The sequence below is a fragment of the Doryrhamphus excisus genome, chromosome 18 (genome assembly GCF_030265055.1).
Source record: "Doryrhamphus excisus isolate RoL2022-K1 chromosome 18, RoL_Dexc_1.0, whole genome shotgun sequence".
Taxonomy (NCBI): domain Eukaryota; kingdom Metazoa; phylum Chordata; class Actinopteri; order Syngnathiformes; family Syngnathidae; genus Doryrhamphus; species Doryrhamphus excisus.
Window position 1 is genome coordinate 15,883,950 of NC_080483.1, and position 18,551 is coordinate 15,902,500.

The 18,551-nt window shown below is 40.0% G+C and overlaps 1 protein-coding gene across 3 annotated transcripts in view; it reads left to right on the forward strand.

The window, feature by feature from the left end:
* foxp4 (forkhead box P4) overlaps positions 1 to 18,551 on the forward strand; it is a 122,677-nt gene that overhangs the window by 36,043 nt on the left and 68,083 nt on the right. For all 3 annotated transcript variants that reach the window (XM_058055815.1, XM_058055817.1, XM_058055816.1), the window contains exon 2: positions 6,033 to 6,212. In XM_058055815.1, coding sequence (XP_057911798.1) covers positions 6,042 to 6,212 — 171 coding nt within the window. In that variant the 5' untranslated portion in view covers positions 6,033 to 6,041. The remainder of the gene's footprint in view (positions 1 to 6,032; positions 6,213 to 18,551) is intronic.

The following is an 18,551-nucleotide window of genomic DNA, read 5'->3' on the forward strand; positions in this document are numbered from 1 at the left end:
GTCAGCGGTCGGAACATAGGTCAATTTCAACAAAATATCAGTTGCATAACCATATATATTTTGCCAAAATGTCCAAACGTACACATAAACAAATAGTTCAAAGTGTTATATTTGTTGATACTTTTTCACTTCCTGGATTTAAATGGTAAAGATGCATGCAGAGCTCTTATAAAATGTCTTTCTGCTACCTTGTGGCAGTTTTTGTTTGGCTTACAACTTCACAAAAGTGCGCTCATCTATGGTGGAGTTGCATCATCACCTCCATGTGCCTCTCCAGCCAAAAAAAAAAATTGAAAACAAAAATCAATAAATATTGGTTGATTGGTAGTGAATGAGTAAACGAACAATTAAATGATTTTTAAAAATGGAGTACAAATGTTCTGAGGTTTGGGGTAAGAGCTAAAATACCTGGTTTGGGGGGGGGGCATAAGACAACTTTGCCAGCCTGTGTGAGGAATTATGTTCAGTTTGTGGGGAGATGATTTGTGCAGAGCAGGGACCTAAGTTTTGAAGATAAAGTCAGTTATGTGTGATATTTGAGTGGACGTCGATGGAGGACGCCATAAACAGGAAGTTGTCAGGTTTATTTAACAGTAAAATATGTCGTCAATTCATTGTCAACACCGGCTCCTCCAATTGCTCACATTTCTTGTGTCACTCGCTGAGAAATATGAAAGATCATAGATGTAACCTCTATGGATTCTATTTCAGGGTGACAACTTTAATGTTTTCCAGGGTTGAACCTGCCACTAGTTACCACAGGGAGAGAGTGAGACAAATGATTCAAGTGTAGGATGAAAGCAGATTGGATGGAGTGCACATACTGGTACAGACCCCCCACCCCCACCCCACTCCCACCCCCATCCCTGCCTTTCTCCCTCCCACACTTATTCCCTCAGTTCTTTGCCTAATAAGCAGCGTTCCTGTGAGCTGATGCAAGGCGGAGGAAACAGAACAGGCGTTCTGGGACCGCTGGAAATATTCCCACATGAGCCCTAACATGATAAAGACTTATTATCTCACTAAGCTGCTGTAAACACAGATGCACACATAAATACACACGGTACACAACTCTATCGCTCAGTTGCTGGCGCTCAAAACAAACACACACACACACACACACTCGCAGTGAACCTGGTTTGTGACGAGCGCTGACCAGGAGGAATCTGACAGAGCCGATCCCCGCTAACAAAGCCGGAGAGTGTAGCCCCTCATCGGGCATTTAAGTTGTTTGAACTCCCTGCCCCTTTCTTCCCGGAGCAATGGGAAAACTCAGTCAAGAGGTTAGGTTGATTATGAGGGCAATATTTTCAATAAATATTTTCGGGAACATCTGAACAGGCTACAAGCCAAAACAGGACTTCTCTGTGAGCTCATCAATCACGCACACACGTCGAAAACAATATATGAGCTAATATTTTACACTACAAAGGTAGCAAGCGTGTTGAGTCCTATTTTCCTTCTTCTCCATCCCAGTTAGTTACACAGCAAAGGAGGTGTTTTTTTTTTGCGTTCAAACACATTCTTTATCATTCCGATCATCATACCTCAACGTGTCCCCCTGGGCTAGCGGGAATGTCTCTTCGACACACACACTCGGGTCAGAGGTTCAGCTGCTCTTGTAAGGAGATGAAGAAAAAGACACACAAGCAGCGCGTTGAGGCAGGCCTTTTTCACGAGTCGCTTCTCTTCCCTGCCAGAAACACTTTAACCTAGAGCTATGTGTGTGTGTGTGTGTGTGTGTGTGTGTGTGCATCATAGTCCTAATCAAAGACTTCAGGCTAGATTTATGCCCCTGCCTTTTCCCCGACCTCCATTACACCAGCTTATATACACCCATTACAGGATATGACAGAGTACACACCCTTTGGACGGGCATACCGCACCGCCTGCGAGTGAGTGTGTGTGTGTGTGTGTGTGTCTTTACACACTTCCTCACTTCCCCATTAGGTCCCTGTCCACCTGCGAGCTCTATCTCGCCGGCTTATTGCTAATAAGGTCAATGAGGAAGCGTCGGTAGCAGATGGCTGTACAGTACATTACGGCGCAGTGTGGGCCCGATAGGCGGCGAGGTGATTCATGCTCAGCGAGACATGTGATGACGCCAGGAGTTTGTAGCGCGTTGCAAAGTCGGCGGACCTCGCTCGGATCTGTTGATCACTCAGCACTATGCCCGGCTTCATAATATTACCTCGGGGAGTAGTTTGACCTAGCACGGATCTGGATGGAGGAGCGAGAGAGAGAGAGAGAGAGAGATCGTTGCGGAAAGAGGGAGTGGGGTTGGAGATTAAGTGACTAGCTTTAAATGTCACAATAACGCTCGACTTCTTCGTCTTAACCTCCGAGCAGGGAAAGGGATGAAAGGGAAGTAGTGCAGCGGGATTTATGGTTTTCGAGTGACGCTGCTTATTAAGCGAGAATTTTTGACAAAACTGTTAGCACCTTGTACTTTTTAACCACCGAGAGAAGTACTTAAACCAAGAAAACGAATGCAATACATTACTATACATTGATACTTTGTCATAGTACAGTAAACCTCGGATATATCGGACTCGGATATATCGGAAATTCGCTCACAACGGACAGATCTTTTCCTGTTACCGGGTGCGTTCTTTTAGCGAATGCTGAGATATGACGTAACACGCAGCTCCAGACGTTCTTCGATTTAAAAAATGGAGGCGACCAATTGGCACTGGATTGCTGTGGAAAGTTTTTTTTTTTTTAATTCAAACTAAATTTCAAGACTGGACGAACGAAAAACTGGAAATACGGAGTTATTCCAAAAAGTGAAAGAAAAACTCGAGGAAGCCGGTATCACGTGATGTTGGTGTTTACGTTTTACTGGGCATGCCCCATTGACTATTCTGGTTGATTATAGCAACGCATGTAGACACGCGATTGGAATATTCCTTTCCATGTATACCATTGTTTTCGGAATGGTCATTCGGAAACTCCTCATGTACTCGTTGCTAATACAGTAAACCTCGGATATATCGGACTCGGATATATCGGAAATTCGCTCACAACGGACAGATAAAAAAGAACCGATTTTTCTGTAATGCATTTCCAATAAAAATTCATTGCATATATCGGATTTTTTATAACGGATTTCGCCTATTTCGGACAAAATCTCCAGTCCCGTTCCAATGCATTTCCATTAAATTTCCCTCGCATATATCGGATGGCCGCATCGTGGCGCTCCGATTCGCCGAATCGTGACAGGCCGCTATACGACGTCATTTGCAGCGTTTGCAGCGTTGCCTGCGCGTCCAGGTACATTGGAAACATAGTCAAGGAAGTGCCTTTTTATAACGGATAAAATCCCATTTACGCATATACCGGATATAAATCCGATATATGCGTAAAAAACGGACATTTTCCGGTATACGCATATAACGGATTTCGCTTATATCGGACAAAACCAGTGGGAACAATTGAATCCGATATATCCAAGTTTTATTGTAATACCAAATATATGATATCTCTTAGCTCGTGTACAGGTTGATGACTTTGCTTCATTGATCACCATTATCTTAAAATTACCATCATAACTCCGCTTCTGTTGTTTCTTAACTTGAACATGTGTGTGAGTGACAGGAAGAAAAGCTCTTTTTCAGACTTTGTTCATCTTTGTCTCATATATATTGAACTCTTTTTATTACTGTCCTTACTTTTTTTCATTGACTTGGAAAAATTTGCATATGTCATCCATTTGGATTTAGCTTCCACACCTATAGTTTGATTGCTCTGGTCTGAATCAATTGATTGGTTCTGAATTTGGACAGTGATATGCTTTGCTTGGTTTCTTTTCACACGTTTAAGGTCAGTCAATATTTCTGACTGTTCGATTCCACCCTCGGCTATCTCTGTGTGGAGTTTGCATGTTCTCCCCGTGCATGCGTGGGTTTTCTCCGGGTATTTCCTCCCACATTCCAAAAAACATGCTAGGTTAATTGTCGACTCCAAATTGTCCATAGGTATGAATGTGAGTGTGAATGGTTGTTTGTCTATATGTGCCCTGTGATTGGCTGGCGACCAGTCCGGGGTGTACCCCGCCTCTCGCCCGAAGACAGCTGGGATAGGCTCCAGCACACCCCACGACCCTTGTGAGGAAAACTCCACTTCATTGATCACCATTATCTTAAAACTATCATCATAACTCCACTTCTGTTGTTTCTTAACTTGAACATGTGTGTGAGTGACAGGAAGAAAAGCTGCCACTTGGTTGGGGGGAGTTTGTTTAGTGATACTTGTTTGTTTTTATGTATAGATTTTTTTTTCAGACTTTGTTCATCACTGTCTTATATATATTATTATTACTGTTGTTACTTTTTTTCATTGACTAGGAGAAATTAGCATATGTCATCCATTTGGATTTAGCTTCCACATCTATAGTTTGATTGTTCTGGTCTGAATCAATTGATTGGTTTCTGAACTTGGACTTTTCACACGTTTAAGGTCAGTCAATATTCCTGATTGAGAAGTGTACATATGGAATTAACGTTGACTTACGATGACCGTGACAGCAATTCCGCATTACAATATTGTTTCTGTAAAGAAGAACTAATGGTGACATCATCTTGTGGCCGCACACAATGTGTCAGTAATTGAGCCTTCAATGTGGAGACGTTGTTGTTAAAGCTGCAATAATGTCACCACAAATGCTGTTTCCCGTCTGCAAAATGAGCTTTTACTCTTTTTTTTTTTTTTTTTAAACACAGCTCACAGTTGTCATTAACTGCGGTGGGGAGTTTGGATTTGATGTGACATCCCAGTACTGCATGAAAACATTCACGAGGAACTGTAATTTTGTGCGTTTTAAAATAACTTATCTTGCAAAAAGACACAAAGTAAATGACGGTTATGTTTAATCATTAAAGATCACCGCAAGTGAGAAAACATAAAGCTTTAAACTTGCAACCTGTGCACCTGCACAATAACATGTTTAGACCAGCGTCCCCCAGGCAAGCATCTGGCAACATCCCATTAATGGGGCCACTCACACTCTATCCCAGCTTCACCTGCTGTCACACTTTCAGATGGAAAAAAAAATACACACACACACACACACACACACATTGGTTCATCTGCTGTTTCCCTCAGAGGCAAAGAAAAGTTTGATTCTCTCCAGAGAAGCCACGAGTTATGCTCTTCTGAAAGCAACACACTGAGATGGTGGGTAGAAGTCTCAATGGCGTTTGGCTTGCAGAAATGAAGGCATCATCAGAACTTGCCGTCTAAAAAGTCTCGCACTTGTGTGTTAATTTCTAAAACTGGATGAGGCAGAAAGGCGACATTGAGCTCGTCATTAGGAGTTCACATCTCGCGTTCTTGGATGAAGGTTTGTTTTGTTTTGTATTAGCGCTCGGATATATGTGTGTATGTGTGTGTATGTGTATGTCGGTTCTCCCACGCTCGCGTTCCCTAACGATGGCAAATGTGCCCGTGTGTTTGCGAGGCGTTGTTTCTCCAAAAAAAAAAAAAAAAAAAAAAAAAAAAACAACAACACATCCAGGAACGGCTCGTTTTGTCTGGTTTTGTGGAGAAGGAGAGCGCTCTAATTAGAGAGGCCCTATGAAGGTGCTTCAAACGCACGTTGTCAAAGACCAACCTGCTCATGGCTTACACGCGGCGCACACATGCCACCTCTGATTATTGGAGAAATGCGCCTTTTATTTAACTATATCGTAGGGTATTAGCAGCCTTGTCAGTTTAGATTTGCTGCTTGTCTGATCCTAATCCGCGCCTATGCTATCCTAGACGCACACATCTACATGCAGACAAAAAAAAAAAAAAAAAGTCTGCTTCAGGTGTCGCTTTGTGGCCACTTGAGCGTGGGTGGTTCATGACCAAAAGGTTTTTTGCAAGCAAAAAAATGTATACGCACGCACGCTATTCACTCCTCTATCTCACCGTGTGTTTACTTTAGCTCACAGACTTTGTTTGCATTCTTAGATAGTGGCAGGATTTTTATTTAAAACTGCCCCAGTGGATTTCTCTGACTCCGCCGTCCCGTCCCGGTTTGCCATCAGGTGCCAGTGATGATGGTGGAATCAGCCTCTGAGACCATTCGAACGACACCGTCCGGCCAGAACGGAGTCAGCAGCCTCAGCAGCCAATCAGATGGCGGGGGAGGGAGAGAAGGCGGTTCAAACGGAGACACCAACGGGGAGATCAGCCCGGTGGACTTACTGCACCTGCAACAGCAACAGGTGTGTGTTTACTAATACATTCTTGCAATGCTATGCTAATGATGTACGCCGATGTTGCGGGAATCGTGTTTGTCATGTTGACGGCCATACCGCATTTACGGCATATATGTACGGAACAGTATGTACACACCGGGTAGTTATGTAACAAACAGATGTCACATATACTGTATACTATTTGACAGACTGGATTGTCAACAGTTTAAGTGCAACATAATTTACGACGTCAAAGTTCATTAGGTGCAACAATAAGCTACAGTAAACCTCGGATATATCGGATTCAATTGTTCCCACTGGTTTTGTCCGATATAAGCGAAATCCGTTATATGCGTATACCGGAAAATGTCCGTTTTATCGGATTTATATCCGATATATGCGTAAATCGGATTTTATCCGTTATAAAAAGGCACTTCCTTGACTATGTTTCCAATGTACCTGGACGCGCAGGCAACGCTGCAAACGCTGCAAATGACGTCGTATAGCGGCCTGTCACGATTCGGCGAATCGGAGCGCCACGATGCGGCCATCCGATATATGCGAGGGAAATTTAATGGAAATGCATTGGAACGGGACTGGAGATTTTGTCCGAAATAGGCGAAATCCGTTATAAAAAATCCGATATATGCAATGAATTTTTATTGGAAATGCATTACAGAAAAATCTGTTCTTTTTTATCTGTCCGTTGTGAGCGAATTTCCGATATATCCGAGTCCGATAGATCCGAGGTTTACTGTATTAGCAACGTTTACATGAGGAGTTTTTCTCTTTTCCGAATGACCATTCCGAAAACAATGGTATACATGGAAAGGAATATTCCAATCGTGTGTTTACATGCGGCGCTATAATCAGCCAGAATAGTCAATGGGGCATGCCCAGTAAAACGTAAACACCAACATCACGTGATACCGACTTTCTCGAGTTTTTCTTTCACTTGTTGGAATAACTCCGTATTTCCAGTTTTTCGTTCGTCAAGTCTTGAAATTAATTTGGATCAAAAACGAACTTTCCGCAGCAGTCCAGTGCCGATTGCTCGCCTCTATTTTTAAAACGGAAAAACGTCTCGATCTGCGTGTTACGTCATATCTCAGCATTCGCTGAAAGAACGCATCCGTGAACAGGAAAAGATAGTTCAATCTTGCTAATATTTCATAATTAATTCATATTATAATGTGTTTTTTAATAAAACTGGACTTGTGAATGGCGTATAGAAGGGTTTAGATTCTGTTCCACTGATGGCGCTAATGCACACGAAAGCGATAAACACCACGAAGAAGAACACAGTTTGACAACTTTCCGATTGAGCGCGTACAAGATACCTCAATCGGATTGGGGAAAGGAATATTCCACCCCTGGGAATCCCATTATTTATTCATTCGGATTGGCACTTTTCTTTGGGAATGAGGTGTATACAAAGGTTAGAGCAAATAAACCCAATGGAATTGAAATATTTGGGTCCGTGTATACGTGGCTAATGACTCCAAAGTATAGTTTAGAGTGTTTCGTTTTCAATTTTTGCTCCTTTGTGTGAGATTCTCACCATGTCATACACACACACACACTCACACAAACACACAATAGGCGTGTGTGTCAGTGTTCCGCGTCCATTTGTTTTATTTAGTCTCCCATGCATGAAGTGTTTGTCAGTGTTTGTGTGTACGACACATTAGCATGTAGTGTCTCCAGTTAGGTTGTTTATTTTGCCTCCAGTGTGTCAGACCTTCCCTCCATCCAGAAGCAGAATTCCTCTCACACACACACACACACACACGGCCATGCTTCCCAATGATGACATTTCACTGGTTTGGGAATTTTTAACTATTGACTGTTTGTGTGGCACGATGGACTCCTTACCTTTATTGTGTGGACGTTTTGGTTGGCCCACGGAATAAAGTTGTTCGAATAAGCTCCTTTAACTCAATTAGACTTTGTGTGTGTGTGTGTGTGTGTGTGTGAGTGTGAGTGCGGGCTCCAGCATGACGCCAGCTGATGTTCTAGTTGAGGAAATCCCTGCCTGCTAAAATGATTCCCCTAATTACCATGATGAAGCCTCAGGTTTATGATGAACACTCCAGCCCCTTCAGTTCTTTCCTGGTCTCCCTCCTCTCTCCCGCTTTTCCCCCTGCCTGCATCCTCACCCTGCTTCCTCAGCAACCTTCATTCGAGGACACACACACACACACACAGAGCTATGCACTAATGCACATACATAAACACCAAACCTGAAGCACACACAAAGCTGGTCTTTCTTCTCTGGGATGGGTTTCTGCTCTCTATGTTTTTGCACCTGTGTGTGTGTGTGTGTGTGTGTGTGCTGGTATTTCCTCTCTCGAGCGGGTTACCAACCACAAACATGCCTCCCTCTCTCTTTTCCATCTTTTTCTCTTACTCCCGTCGCTCACTCAACTTCTTTCTGCTTGGGTCCACAGTGGACTGTGAAAGGCAACACGACCTTTACTCCAGATTTCGACCCTACCTCGAAAAAAAGGTTACGTAGTCAACACAGTTCAACACCGGCCCCTGCGGCGTACAAGGCTGAAGTGTGGACACATTTTGGATTTTTACACAAAGTAGCACTACACAAAGTGCAGAAATTGACAAAACCCAATGTGTCGATTTTCCCGAATAAAGTATTCGGGAAACACTTAGCGAGACACCATGAGGACCTGCCGCTAGCAAGCAATGCGAAGGTCATTTTTTCATATACTACAAAAGTAGTACTATGATATTGCAGGTATTTTGTTTTTCAAATTGATATCACTATTTTGTTAAATAATGGTTATTTCAAGCATCCTAAAATTACTTTTAATGGTCATTTGAACATGCATCAGATTACAATTGAATGCATCCCATAATCAGTTCCCAGTTCCACATGTCCAAAAGGAGTAGGAAGAATTAAAGCTTATTAAATCCTACCCCTCCATCTGGTACTTTTACAATCAGTAACTGTTACATTTGTTCACTTCCTGCTTTCCATAATATTTTTTCATTATTTTCACATTTCTTTAAAATAAATTTAAAAAAAATAAAAAATAAAAATAATGCTTTCCATAATACAGTTTAAGTTTCTTTTTTCTCATTCATTTATTTTCATATATTTTTTAAATAAAATAAAAAAATGCTTCAAAAATGTCATTTATTTTCATATATTTTTTAAATAAAATAAAAAAAATGCAAAGTGATATGAGCATCCAATGCCATAATGTGTACCATAGTAAGTGTCAATATAGTGATATATATAGCACATCATGACTGGTTCAAGACTCTTCATCCTTGTATTTAGCAAACATCAACTGCTTGTATTGTTTCTTGAATTGGCTCATCGTTGTGCATTGTTTGATTTCCTTACTCAATCCATTCCATAGTTTGATTCCACATACTGAAATGCTATGGCTTTTTAACGTAGTCCTAGCATAGAAGTGTTTCAAATTTAGTTCTTCCCTGAGATCATATTTTTTTTCTCTTCTAGTACAGGAATAATTTTTTAGACATTGATAGCCTCAAAGCAATGGTCCTTAATGGCACTTTATGAATCAGGAAGTAGCCTGCTAACTAAGTAACTAATTAACAGAAGCGTGTTGACAGAACATACAGTCGTCTGTTTCTTGGGCCGATTCCCAACTCAGTAAAGCCATGAAGTGGATGGATGCAGAGCATCAGGTAAGAATCTAATAACATCTAATCATCAGAGCTCCGTGATGTCCCTCAATAAATTCTGCAGGTGTATCTTAATGTTGTGGCCTATAAAGGTGGCACGTACCGTACTGTACAGCCTTGAAGGTACTTGAAGGTACAAGGAGGGGCACAGAGGAACCATGCTGGGAGGCAAGAGGCTGGTCATTGGCCGGGGCTGAAGAGAAGGAATAGAGGGATGAGGGAGGAGTGTAGCGCTGAGACGTGTCAGAAAAGGGCGCCTGGGCCTCCCGTTGGAATGCAGCCTGTCTGCCTCCCCCAGAAAGAACAGAGCAGGGGAGAGAAAAGAGAAGAGAGGGGGGCGAAAAAAAAAAAAAACAGTTCTGCCCCATCATGGAGGGGAGGAGGGAGGCAGTCAGGAAGAACAAAGAGCGGCGTTCCAGGCCATGACTAAGGAGAGGTGGAAAAGTGAGAGTGTTGCACGGGTGTAGACATGCAATGATGCATAGCCGAGGAGAAATGTAAGCAGGATAAATCCTAACATACCTCAAAACGGTATGTGTGTGTTCTGACGAGAACCAGGTGTCTTCGCTACTTTTCCTTACATGTCTCATCGCCCCTTTTTTTTTTTTTTTTGTACATCGCCGTCTCCTCCGTTTCCCTCGCCATCAATTAATCGCTTCTGGTGTAGTAGCAGCTGGCGATGACAGCAAAAGAGGAGAGAGGAAAAAGAGAGAGGCATGGCGACAAAAAGTGCCGTTTCCTTTTAGGAGTGCCACTCATCAGTGAGGGCTTCTCTCGTTCTCTCTCTCTCTCACCCGTAAGTTACTCCTCCAGGCAAATAGAAAGTGAGAGGCACATTGTAGTTCCCCGAGGGTATAAAAGGAACATTACTTGAGGAAAAGGCAGTTTAGAAATTGGTCTGGACCCTTCATCCCTGCTCCCATTTGTCATGTTCTATTTTTTATGTGGTCTATCCTTGTTTTAGACCAAGTATACATCCCTACGGGGGGGCTCCACACACCCTAAGATGAATCCACATTAACCTCACCCCTAAAAAAAAAAAAAAAACATGTCACTCCTCTAAAGGGGTGACAAGGGGGTCCTCACTTAGAAGTTCTTTAACTGAAATTGGTCCTCATGAAGCCAGATGGACACGAAGAACACCCCCCCCCCCACCCCGACACACACAGTGACCTTAACCCTTACATGAACCCATAATACTTTACCCCTAAAACCATATCTTAATCATATGAGCACCCTCATATGTGTCCTCAGGAAGCTAGAAGGACAACAGAGTCTAGGGTCATCAGAAAAGGCCACAAAATATGTTCAAGTACATTCATTTTGTAGGGAAATACAAGTGTTCCCAACTGTATTGTGTTTTTAATGGAGTACAATACTCTGAAAAACGCCATCTATAGCCCTTAAACCTTTTTATTAGGTGTCCGAAAACCATTACCCTTAGATGAACCCATAATACCTTAACCCTAAAACCATTTTTAAATCTGCTTAGTAAACTTCAGTCACATCAAAGTTAAAATGAATCGATACGTTTCATGGAGTTCCTACAGAGAACAGAGTCTAGGGTCATCAGAAAAGGCCACAAAATATGTTCAAGTACATTCATTTTGTGGGAAATACAAGTGTTCCCAACTGTATTGTGTTTTTAATGGAGTACAATACTCTGAAAAACGCCATCTATAGCCCTTAAACCTTTTTATTAGGTGTCCGAAAACCATTACCCTTAGATGAACCCATAATACCTTAACCCTAAAACCATATCTTAATCACGACCAAGATGGCGCCCTTGTATGTGTCTTCAGGAAGCTAGAAGGACAACAGTACACACTTAAAATAGTTAAAATACATTCTGTCACCCAGGATATTAGTATAGAATTACTTTTTTAAATCTGCTTAGTAAACTTCAGTCACGTCAAAGTTAAAATGAATCGATACATTTCATGGAGTTCCTACAGAGAACTGAGTCTAGGGCAGGGGTGGGCAAACTACGGCCCGGGGGCCACATGCGGCCCACCAAACGTTTGAATCCGGCCCGCCAATTGCTTTTTAGTATTTCAACTTTTAACATACCAGCTGGCAACATGACTTTCAAGTCGGATGTCTTATTCAGTAAAAAATCGTAGTTTGATGTATCTGATGTTTAAAGTGCTCCTGAAAAAAGGAGAAATGAAAACATATAGCTGATATTATATAAAATTAGACAAATAATTCAAGGCGTAAAATTATAAGCGTAAAAATTCTTAAAATTCTTAAAATTCTTAAAATTCTTAAAATTCTTAAAATTCTTAAAATTCTTAAAATTCTTAAAATTATTAGAATTATTAAAATTATTAAAATATTAAAAAATATTAAATTATTAAAATTATTAAAATTATTAAAATTATTACAATTATTACAATTATTACAATTATTACAATTATTACAATTATTAAAATTATTAAAATTATTAAAATTATTAAAATTATTAAAATTATAAGCGTAAAATCATGTGTGTTAAATATATGTTCTGGCCCCCCGCATTGTTAACTCAATGCGGCCCATGAGTCAAAAAGTTTGCCCACCCCTGGTCTAGGGTCATCAGAAAAGGCCACAAAATATGTTCAAGTACATTCATTTTGTAGGGAAATACGAGTGTTCCTGATTGTATTATGTTCTCAACGGAGTGCAATAGCCCTTAAATCTCTTTATTATGTGTCCGAAAACCATTACCCTAACATGAACCCCTAAAACCATGTCTACCATGTCTTCATTCGAAGTTCTTTGAAGGACGCTCAAGGTCTCAAACACGTATTGAAGCCAATACACACACACACATGCACGTGGCTGATGTGAGTTAATGAAGGGTGTAATTAAGGAGCTGCGGTGATGACTGCCGATCGGGGGGGGGACTGATATAGATCTCAAATATACACAAACACAGATGAGCGATAACTATTATGGCCGCATGTCCAAGAGAACCGGGTTCAGTGTGCAGAAATGTATTATGTGTTGCTCGCTAATAAATGATTGGCTGGTTTGAACGGGGACGTAATTATAAAGGTTCAGCTCGCTAAGTGATAGGCGGTTGAATAGATGCTGGTCACTTGGGCAGTTATGTTCTATTTGACCTCCAGCTCTGCGGTAGAGTTCACTTTCAGGTCAGGGTGCACAAGCGATGGAGGTGACGGGGGTTCCCGCCGGAAGACATTTCCTGACAACATTTTCTGATTTCTTAGTGCATTGGGATTTCATTTAATCACATTATGCCTGTGCATCTGCATGACCGGTGGCATCACTTGCACTTTGTGTGTGGGAGTCTAACCCCCACCCCCGTGTGTGTGTATGTACGCATGAGTCCCACTGTCATATGTGCGGGGCCAGTAAATCAGTCCCGGGCCTCTCTCTCTCTCTCTCTCTCTCTGAGTGCTGTCACCTCCTAAAAGCTTTCCATTGGTCTCAGCCCGGCCAGTCCTCTTTATGATTGAGGTCAGTGGAGTTCAGAGGTCAGCAGAGGTCATGCTGCGACAGAGGAGGAGCATTGCTGGGTTGCCAAGCATCACAGAACACCCACCGCTCTGAGGTCCGTCATACAAAGAGTACTATAGAACACCGACTTCCTCCAAGAGCCTCCAAAGCACCACCGACACTTGGTTTCTGGTTCTGACTTTTGCTAGACCATAATATACCTAATAGTCATCTACTATAATATACCTAATAGTCATCTACTATAATATACCTAATAGTCATCTAATAGGCACATAAATGGCTTTGCCACTCAGGTTTTCAGGCAGTAACTCAAATTTGGTGCTTTGCTCATATTTTTTGTGAAAACGGCACAAAATATTTTCTTAGATAGATTCAATAACTTTTACTGCAAGATAACTCAAAACAACTTACAAATAATTACAATAATTACAAATAAAACAAGTCAATGCAAGACACCATTTTGATTTATTCCACCTTTAAAATAAAAACAAACTTAAACTGTATTATGGAAAGCATTTTTTTTTATTTTATTAAAAAAAATATGAAAATAAATGAATGAAAAAAAATGAAACTTAAACTGTATTATGGAAAGCGTTTTTAAAAAAAATTTATTTAAAAAAATATATGAAAATAAATGAATGAAAAAAAAGAAACTTAAACTGTATTATGGAAAGCATTTTTTTAAATTTTATTTAAAAAAATATATGAAAATAAATGAATGAAAAAAAATGAAACTTAAACTGTATTATGGAAAGCGTTTTTAAAAAAAAATATTTAAAAAAATATATGAAAATAAATGAATGAAAAAAAGAAACTTAAACTGTATTATGGAAAGCGTTTCTTTTTTTTATATTTAAAAAAATATATGAAAATAAATGAATGAAAAAGAAACTTAAACTGTATTATGGAAAGCATTTTTTTCATTTTTTAAAATTTATTTTATTAAAAAAATATGAAAATAATGAAAAAATATTATGGAAAGCAGGAAGTGAACAAATGTAACAGTTACTGATTGTAAAAGTACCAGATGGAGGGGTAGGACTTTTGGACATGTGGAACTGGGAACTGATTATGGGATGCATTCAATTGTAATCTAATGCATGTTCAAATGAAATTAAACCATTACCATTACCATTACCTTTTAGCCAAGCCTGTGCATTCAGACTCCGCCATTTTTTTAACGTGCCATTGACGTTTCAGTCTGAGTTATGTGGCCTTTCTTCATAAACTTTCATACTTCAATTTCTAATAAAAAGGGTCATCTTAAAGAGACGGACTTGACCAAAAGTAAAAACACACTTGATCGGGTTTACTGTCTCTTGCGAGTCCACAATCCCGCGACAAGGCTCCATGGATAAGTCATACCCGGACTGTAGAAATGGTTCAGCAGGCCAGATAAGCCGGCATGGACACATTCACGGCTGGTTGACCCAGTCAGCCAAGAGGCTCAGTAAAAAAAAAAAAAAAAAAAAGAGAGACAGATAGCAACCCAGTTAAAAAAGATGTGTGTGTGTGTGTGTGTGTGTGTTTGCCCTGTCTTTGTTGTGGAGACTGAGTTATACACACTTGCCCGGGCACCTGGAGTGCTGAGGTCGGCTTTGGTTGCCATGGGAGTGTTTAGAAGCACTTAAGCTCAAAGAGCCTGCCTGTGCTGTCAGGTAAATAACACACACACACAAGCAGGGGCAGACTTGCAGAATTGTCGTTTTTTTTTTTTTTTTTTTTTTTTTTTTGATGGGGGGTTAGTTAATCTGTAGAGGGCATTTTGAAGGGGTCAGTGAGCAAAGCCTTACTCATTAATGGGTGCTTGTTTGTTGTTTTTTTTTATTTTTTTTTTATATTTCAACGCTTGTTTTTCGATTTTTTTTTTCTCTCACATTATCAGTCACTCACAAAGGTCACATGTTGCCATCCATTCACGCTGCAGAACACAACACTCTTTTTCAAGTCCTTCATTTGGACACTCCAGAGTCCCACAAAGAAATGGACATGGAGAGGAGTGAGAACTTTTAAGACAGAATGTGCGACAATTATAAAGCACCAAAGACAAGTAGTTGCCCTGGAAACAAGGGGCGGGATGCACACAATGAACACGCACACATATATATATATATATATATATACACACAATACAATTGCCGCCGAGGTCTAAAGTGTTGCTAATTAGCTAGTCTTTGCCGGCTCTTTGTGTGAGCAATTTTAAAGCAAGAGATTAGAGTCAACAGGAAGAGGGGAGGAATGTAGCTCTTCTCCCCCCCCACCGCCCCTCTTTGGCTTTATTCAAGCTCTGTGGAACAGAGAATTACGTCTGTTATCTATATAGTTATATCGCCATAATTCATGGAAAAATGTTAAACCATGTATGGAGGCAGTTGCTGTATGCTGACAGGCTTGTCATCAGTAAGTGTGTTAAATATGACCAGGAGTATGATATGCATTATGATAAGAACTGTATGAATGGTTATTACGGTTATATTAGATATGATTAAGCTTCACCAAAAAATTTTGTTTTTGTTCCCATTTTTTATGAGCTGAATTCAGGGATCTAAAACTTTTTCTTAATGCAGTGTCCCATCTTGCAAGAATCTGTAAACCATTTCACACTCTATCTGTTATATGGTTGTCGGAGTAAAACTGCACAAACAACAACTTAGTGCAAACCTTTGCAATAATCATGCTGTCTAATCAGCATCTGGATATGCCACACTTGTGAGGTCAATGAATTATGAACTAACACAAATGGAGACAAAATTTGTGAATAACATTTGATGAGATTTTGTGTACAGTTTGACATCTTTGAGTTCAGTTCAAGCAATTTTGTTTTAATTCTGTGAATGATTCAGGGTTTTAATAGTTTTTTTATATGTTGCAACGCAGCTAAAATGTATACATGAACAATTTTCACATGTTTATACATTTATGCTTCAATCATAATGGTTTTTTTTGTCAAGATTTTACACTTTGTTCTGCGGCCCTTGAAAGCACCATAGTTGGTGGCTACACTGTAACTCCGATCCATCTGTTCATCGATTATTTTACATTATTATAGTGGTTAAATTGTGTTTTATGAGCTTATATTTAAGCCTTAAAAGGGCACCTATTATGTTTTTTTCCACTTTTCAGTTTCAAAAAATGAAATTCATGTATTTGGAAGTGAGCCCTGAAAAAAAGTTTGAGATGGCTCAAAACGCTCGGTTTCAAAAGGCGTGGTAAAACTGTCCCTTTGTGATGTCACAGAGCGGTGGATCACAGTAGAGTGGGCATGCCCGGAGGCGGGCCGTGGTTGGAATAAATTAAAAAAAGATTGTTTTGGCATTAAGTACAAACAGCTGGATAGGTGCAGATTTTGCTAAATCTAAAAAGTTTGTTGTGCTGGTTATTGTGTGTAGCTGCTCTATAGGACACAACTAAACACAAAGCCTGGATTGTGTTGCAAGTGAACAATGGCAATTACAGAAAGAAGGACTCTAATTTTATATTACAAAAGTCACTTTTTTGGTGTATAAAAAATACATTTTACATAAAAATGTGACATTGCCTTGCGTCTTTTGCAAGGACACCTTAACAATTCATCTGAAGTTTAAAGGTATTTGTTTATTGATGGGTTTTGTACAGCAGCCGGTGTTGATCCTAGACCACTTCCGGTGTTTGTATGCGTGTGTAGTGTCGGGCTTGGTGTGAGGGTGCGTCCAGCCCCACAGCCACACCCAGGTGGAACCTCTGAAGCAAAACCATGAAAGAGGTTTATTTCCATCAAAGCGGGCAGGCAATACAAAAACTTTTACAGGCCGCTGCTAAGGAGTGTTTTTCTATTTAACCAATACGACTTTTTGTGTGTCCATTTGTCTTCCTGTGTATGTGTGTGTCATCTGTTTATGTATATGTGTGTGCTCTTATTCTTGTCTCCTGATCCAGGTCTTGGCAGTTTCTTGCATGTGTTATTAGTTTCATTTTTTTTTTCTCTCACTCACTCTCCTTTTGGTTATTAATAATAACAGTTAAACAGTTTCCATATGTGCGGCCCGGTTGCCAGGCGAGCGTTATCCTCATCATGGCTCTCCTCTCAGGGGTTCCTCTTGTTAGGGAGGAAAAGCAGTTTCGACTCTGGAGGTCAACCAAATAAGAGCAAACACCTATGTGGCCTTTTTTCCTTTTCTGGAGCATAACCAAACTAGTAAACTGTCCTGGCTTGTACATGATGAGGGCAAACTAAAAGAAGTGTGTGTGTGTGTGTGTGTGTGTGTGTGTTCCGCTGTGGGTTGGGTCTGTCTGGAGTGAGACCTTCCTCCCTTCTTGCCAAACGAGCTGTTTTGGAAACCGCAGGGAAACGGCATATGTCTATATAACGTATGACGTGCATGTGTCAGGAAACTGCTACAGATCTATGACTTAGCTGCCTGGACATTTTATATCAATTAGGAAGGGACTTTCTCGATTTCCTTCTCACCTCATTGAATTATTTCATTGTCTGTATTGTGACTCTATAGCAGGGGTGGGCAAACTACGGCCCGGGGGCCACATCCGGCCCGCCAAGTGTTTGAATACGGCCCGCCCAATCTTTCCAAAGTATTTCATTTAAAGTCAACATACAACCTGGCATCATGGCCTGAGCCAACCTTTTGATGGTTGTATCAATTTCATCAATTTCGTTGTTTGACATGGTCTGTTGTTTACAAAGTGCTCCTGAAAAAAATATCAAAAATTAAAATAATTATTATTATATTATTATTATAACTATTATGATTATTATATTTATTATATTAATGCTAATTCTTATATTAATTATATATAATAATATTGTTATATTTGCATATTTTACATAATAATAATATAATTATTATTATTTTAATTTTATTGTAATTATTATAATATTTTATTATTTTTAAAATATTTAAATATAAATATAAAATAATAAATAATAATAGCAGATTGCATGACAATTTTACAGATACAATAATACCAGGTGGACTGTTACGTGTAAAATATATAGTCTGCCCCCCCCGCGGAAATGTTGTTATATCAATGCGGCCCGCGAGTCAAAAAGTTTGCCCACCCCTGCTCTATAGTCTTTTTTTTTTTGTGATGACTTCTTGAGAAGTTGATGATTTTTTAATTGATGTGAGTCTAAATTATGTAAAAATATAAAGCAGTCCGGGGTATTCAGTCATTTATGACCGAGTCTATACCCTGGTGAATCAATAGAAACGTTAGATGAGTGTAAGG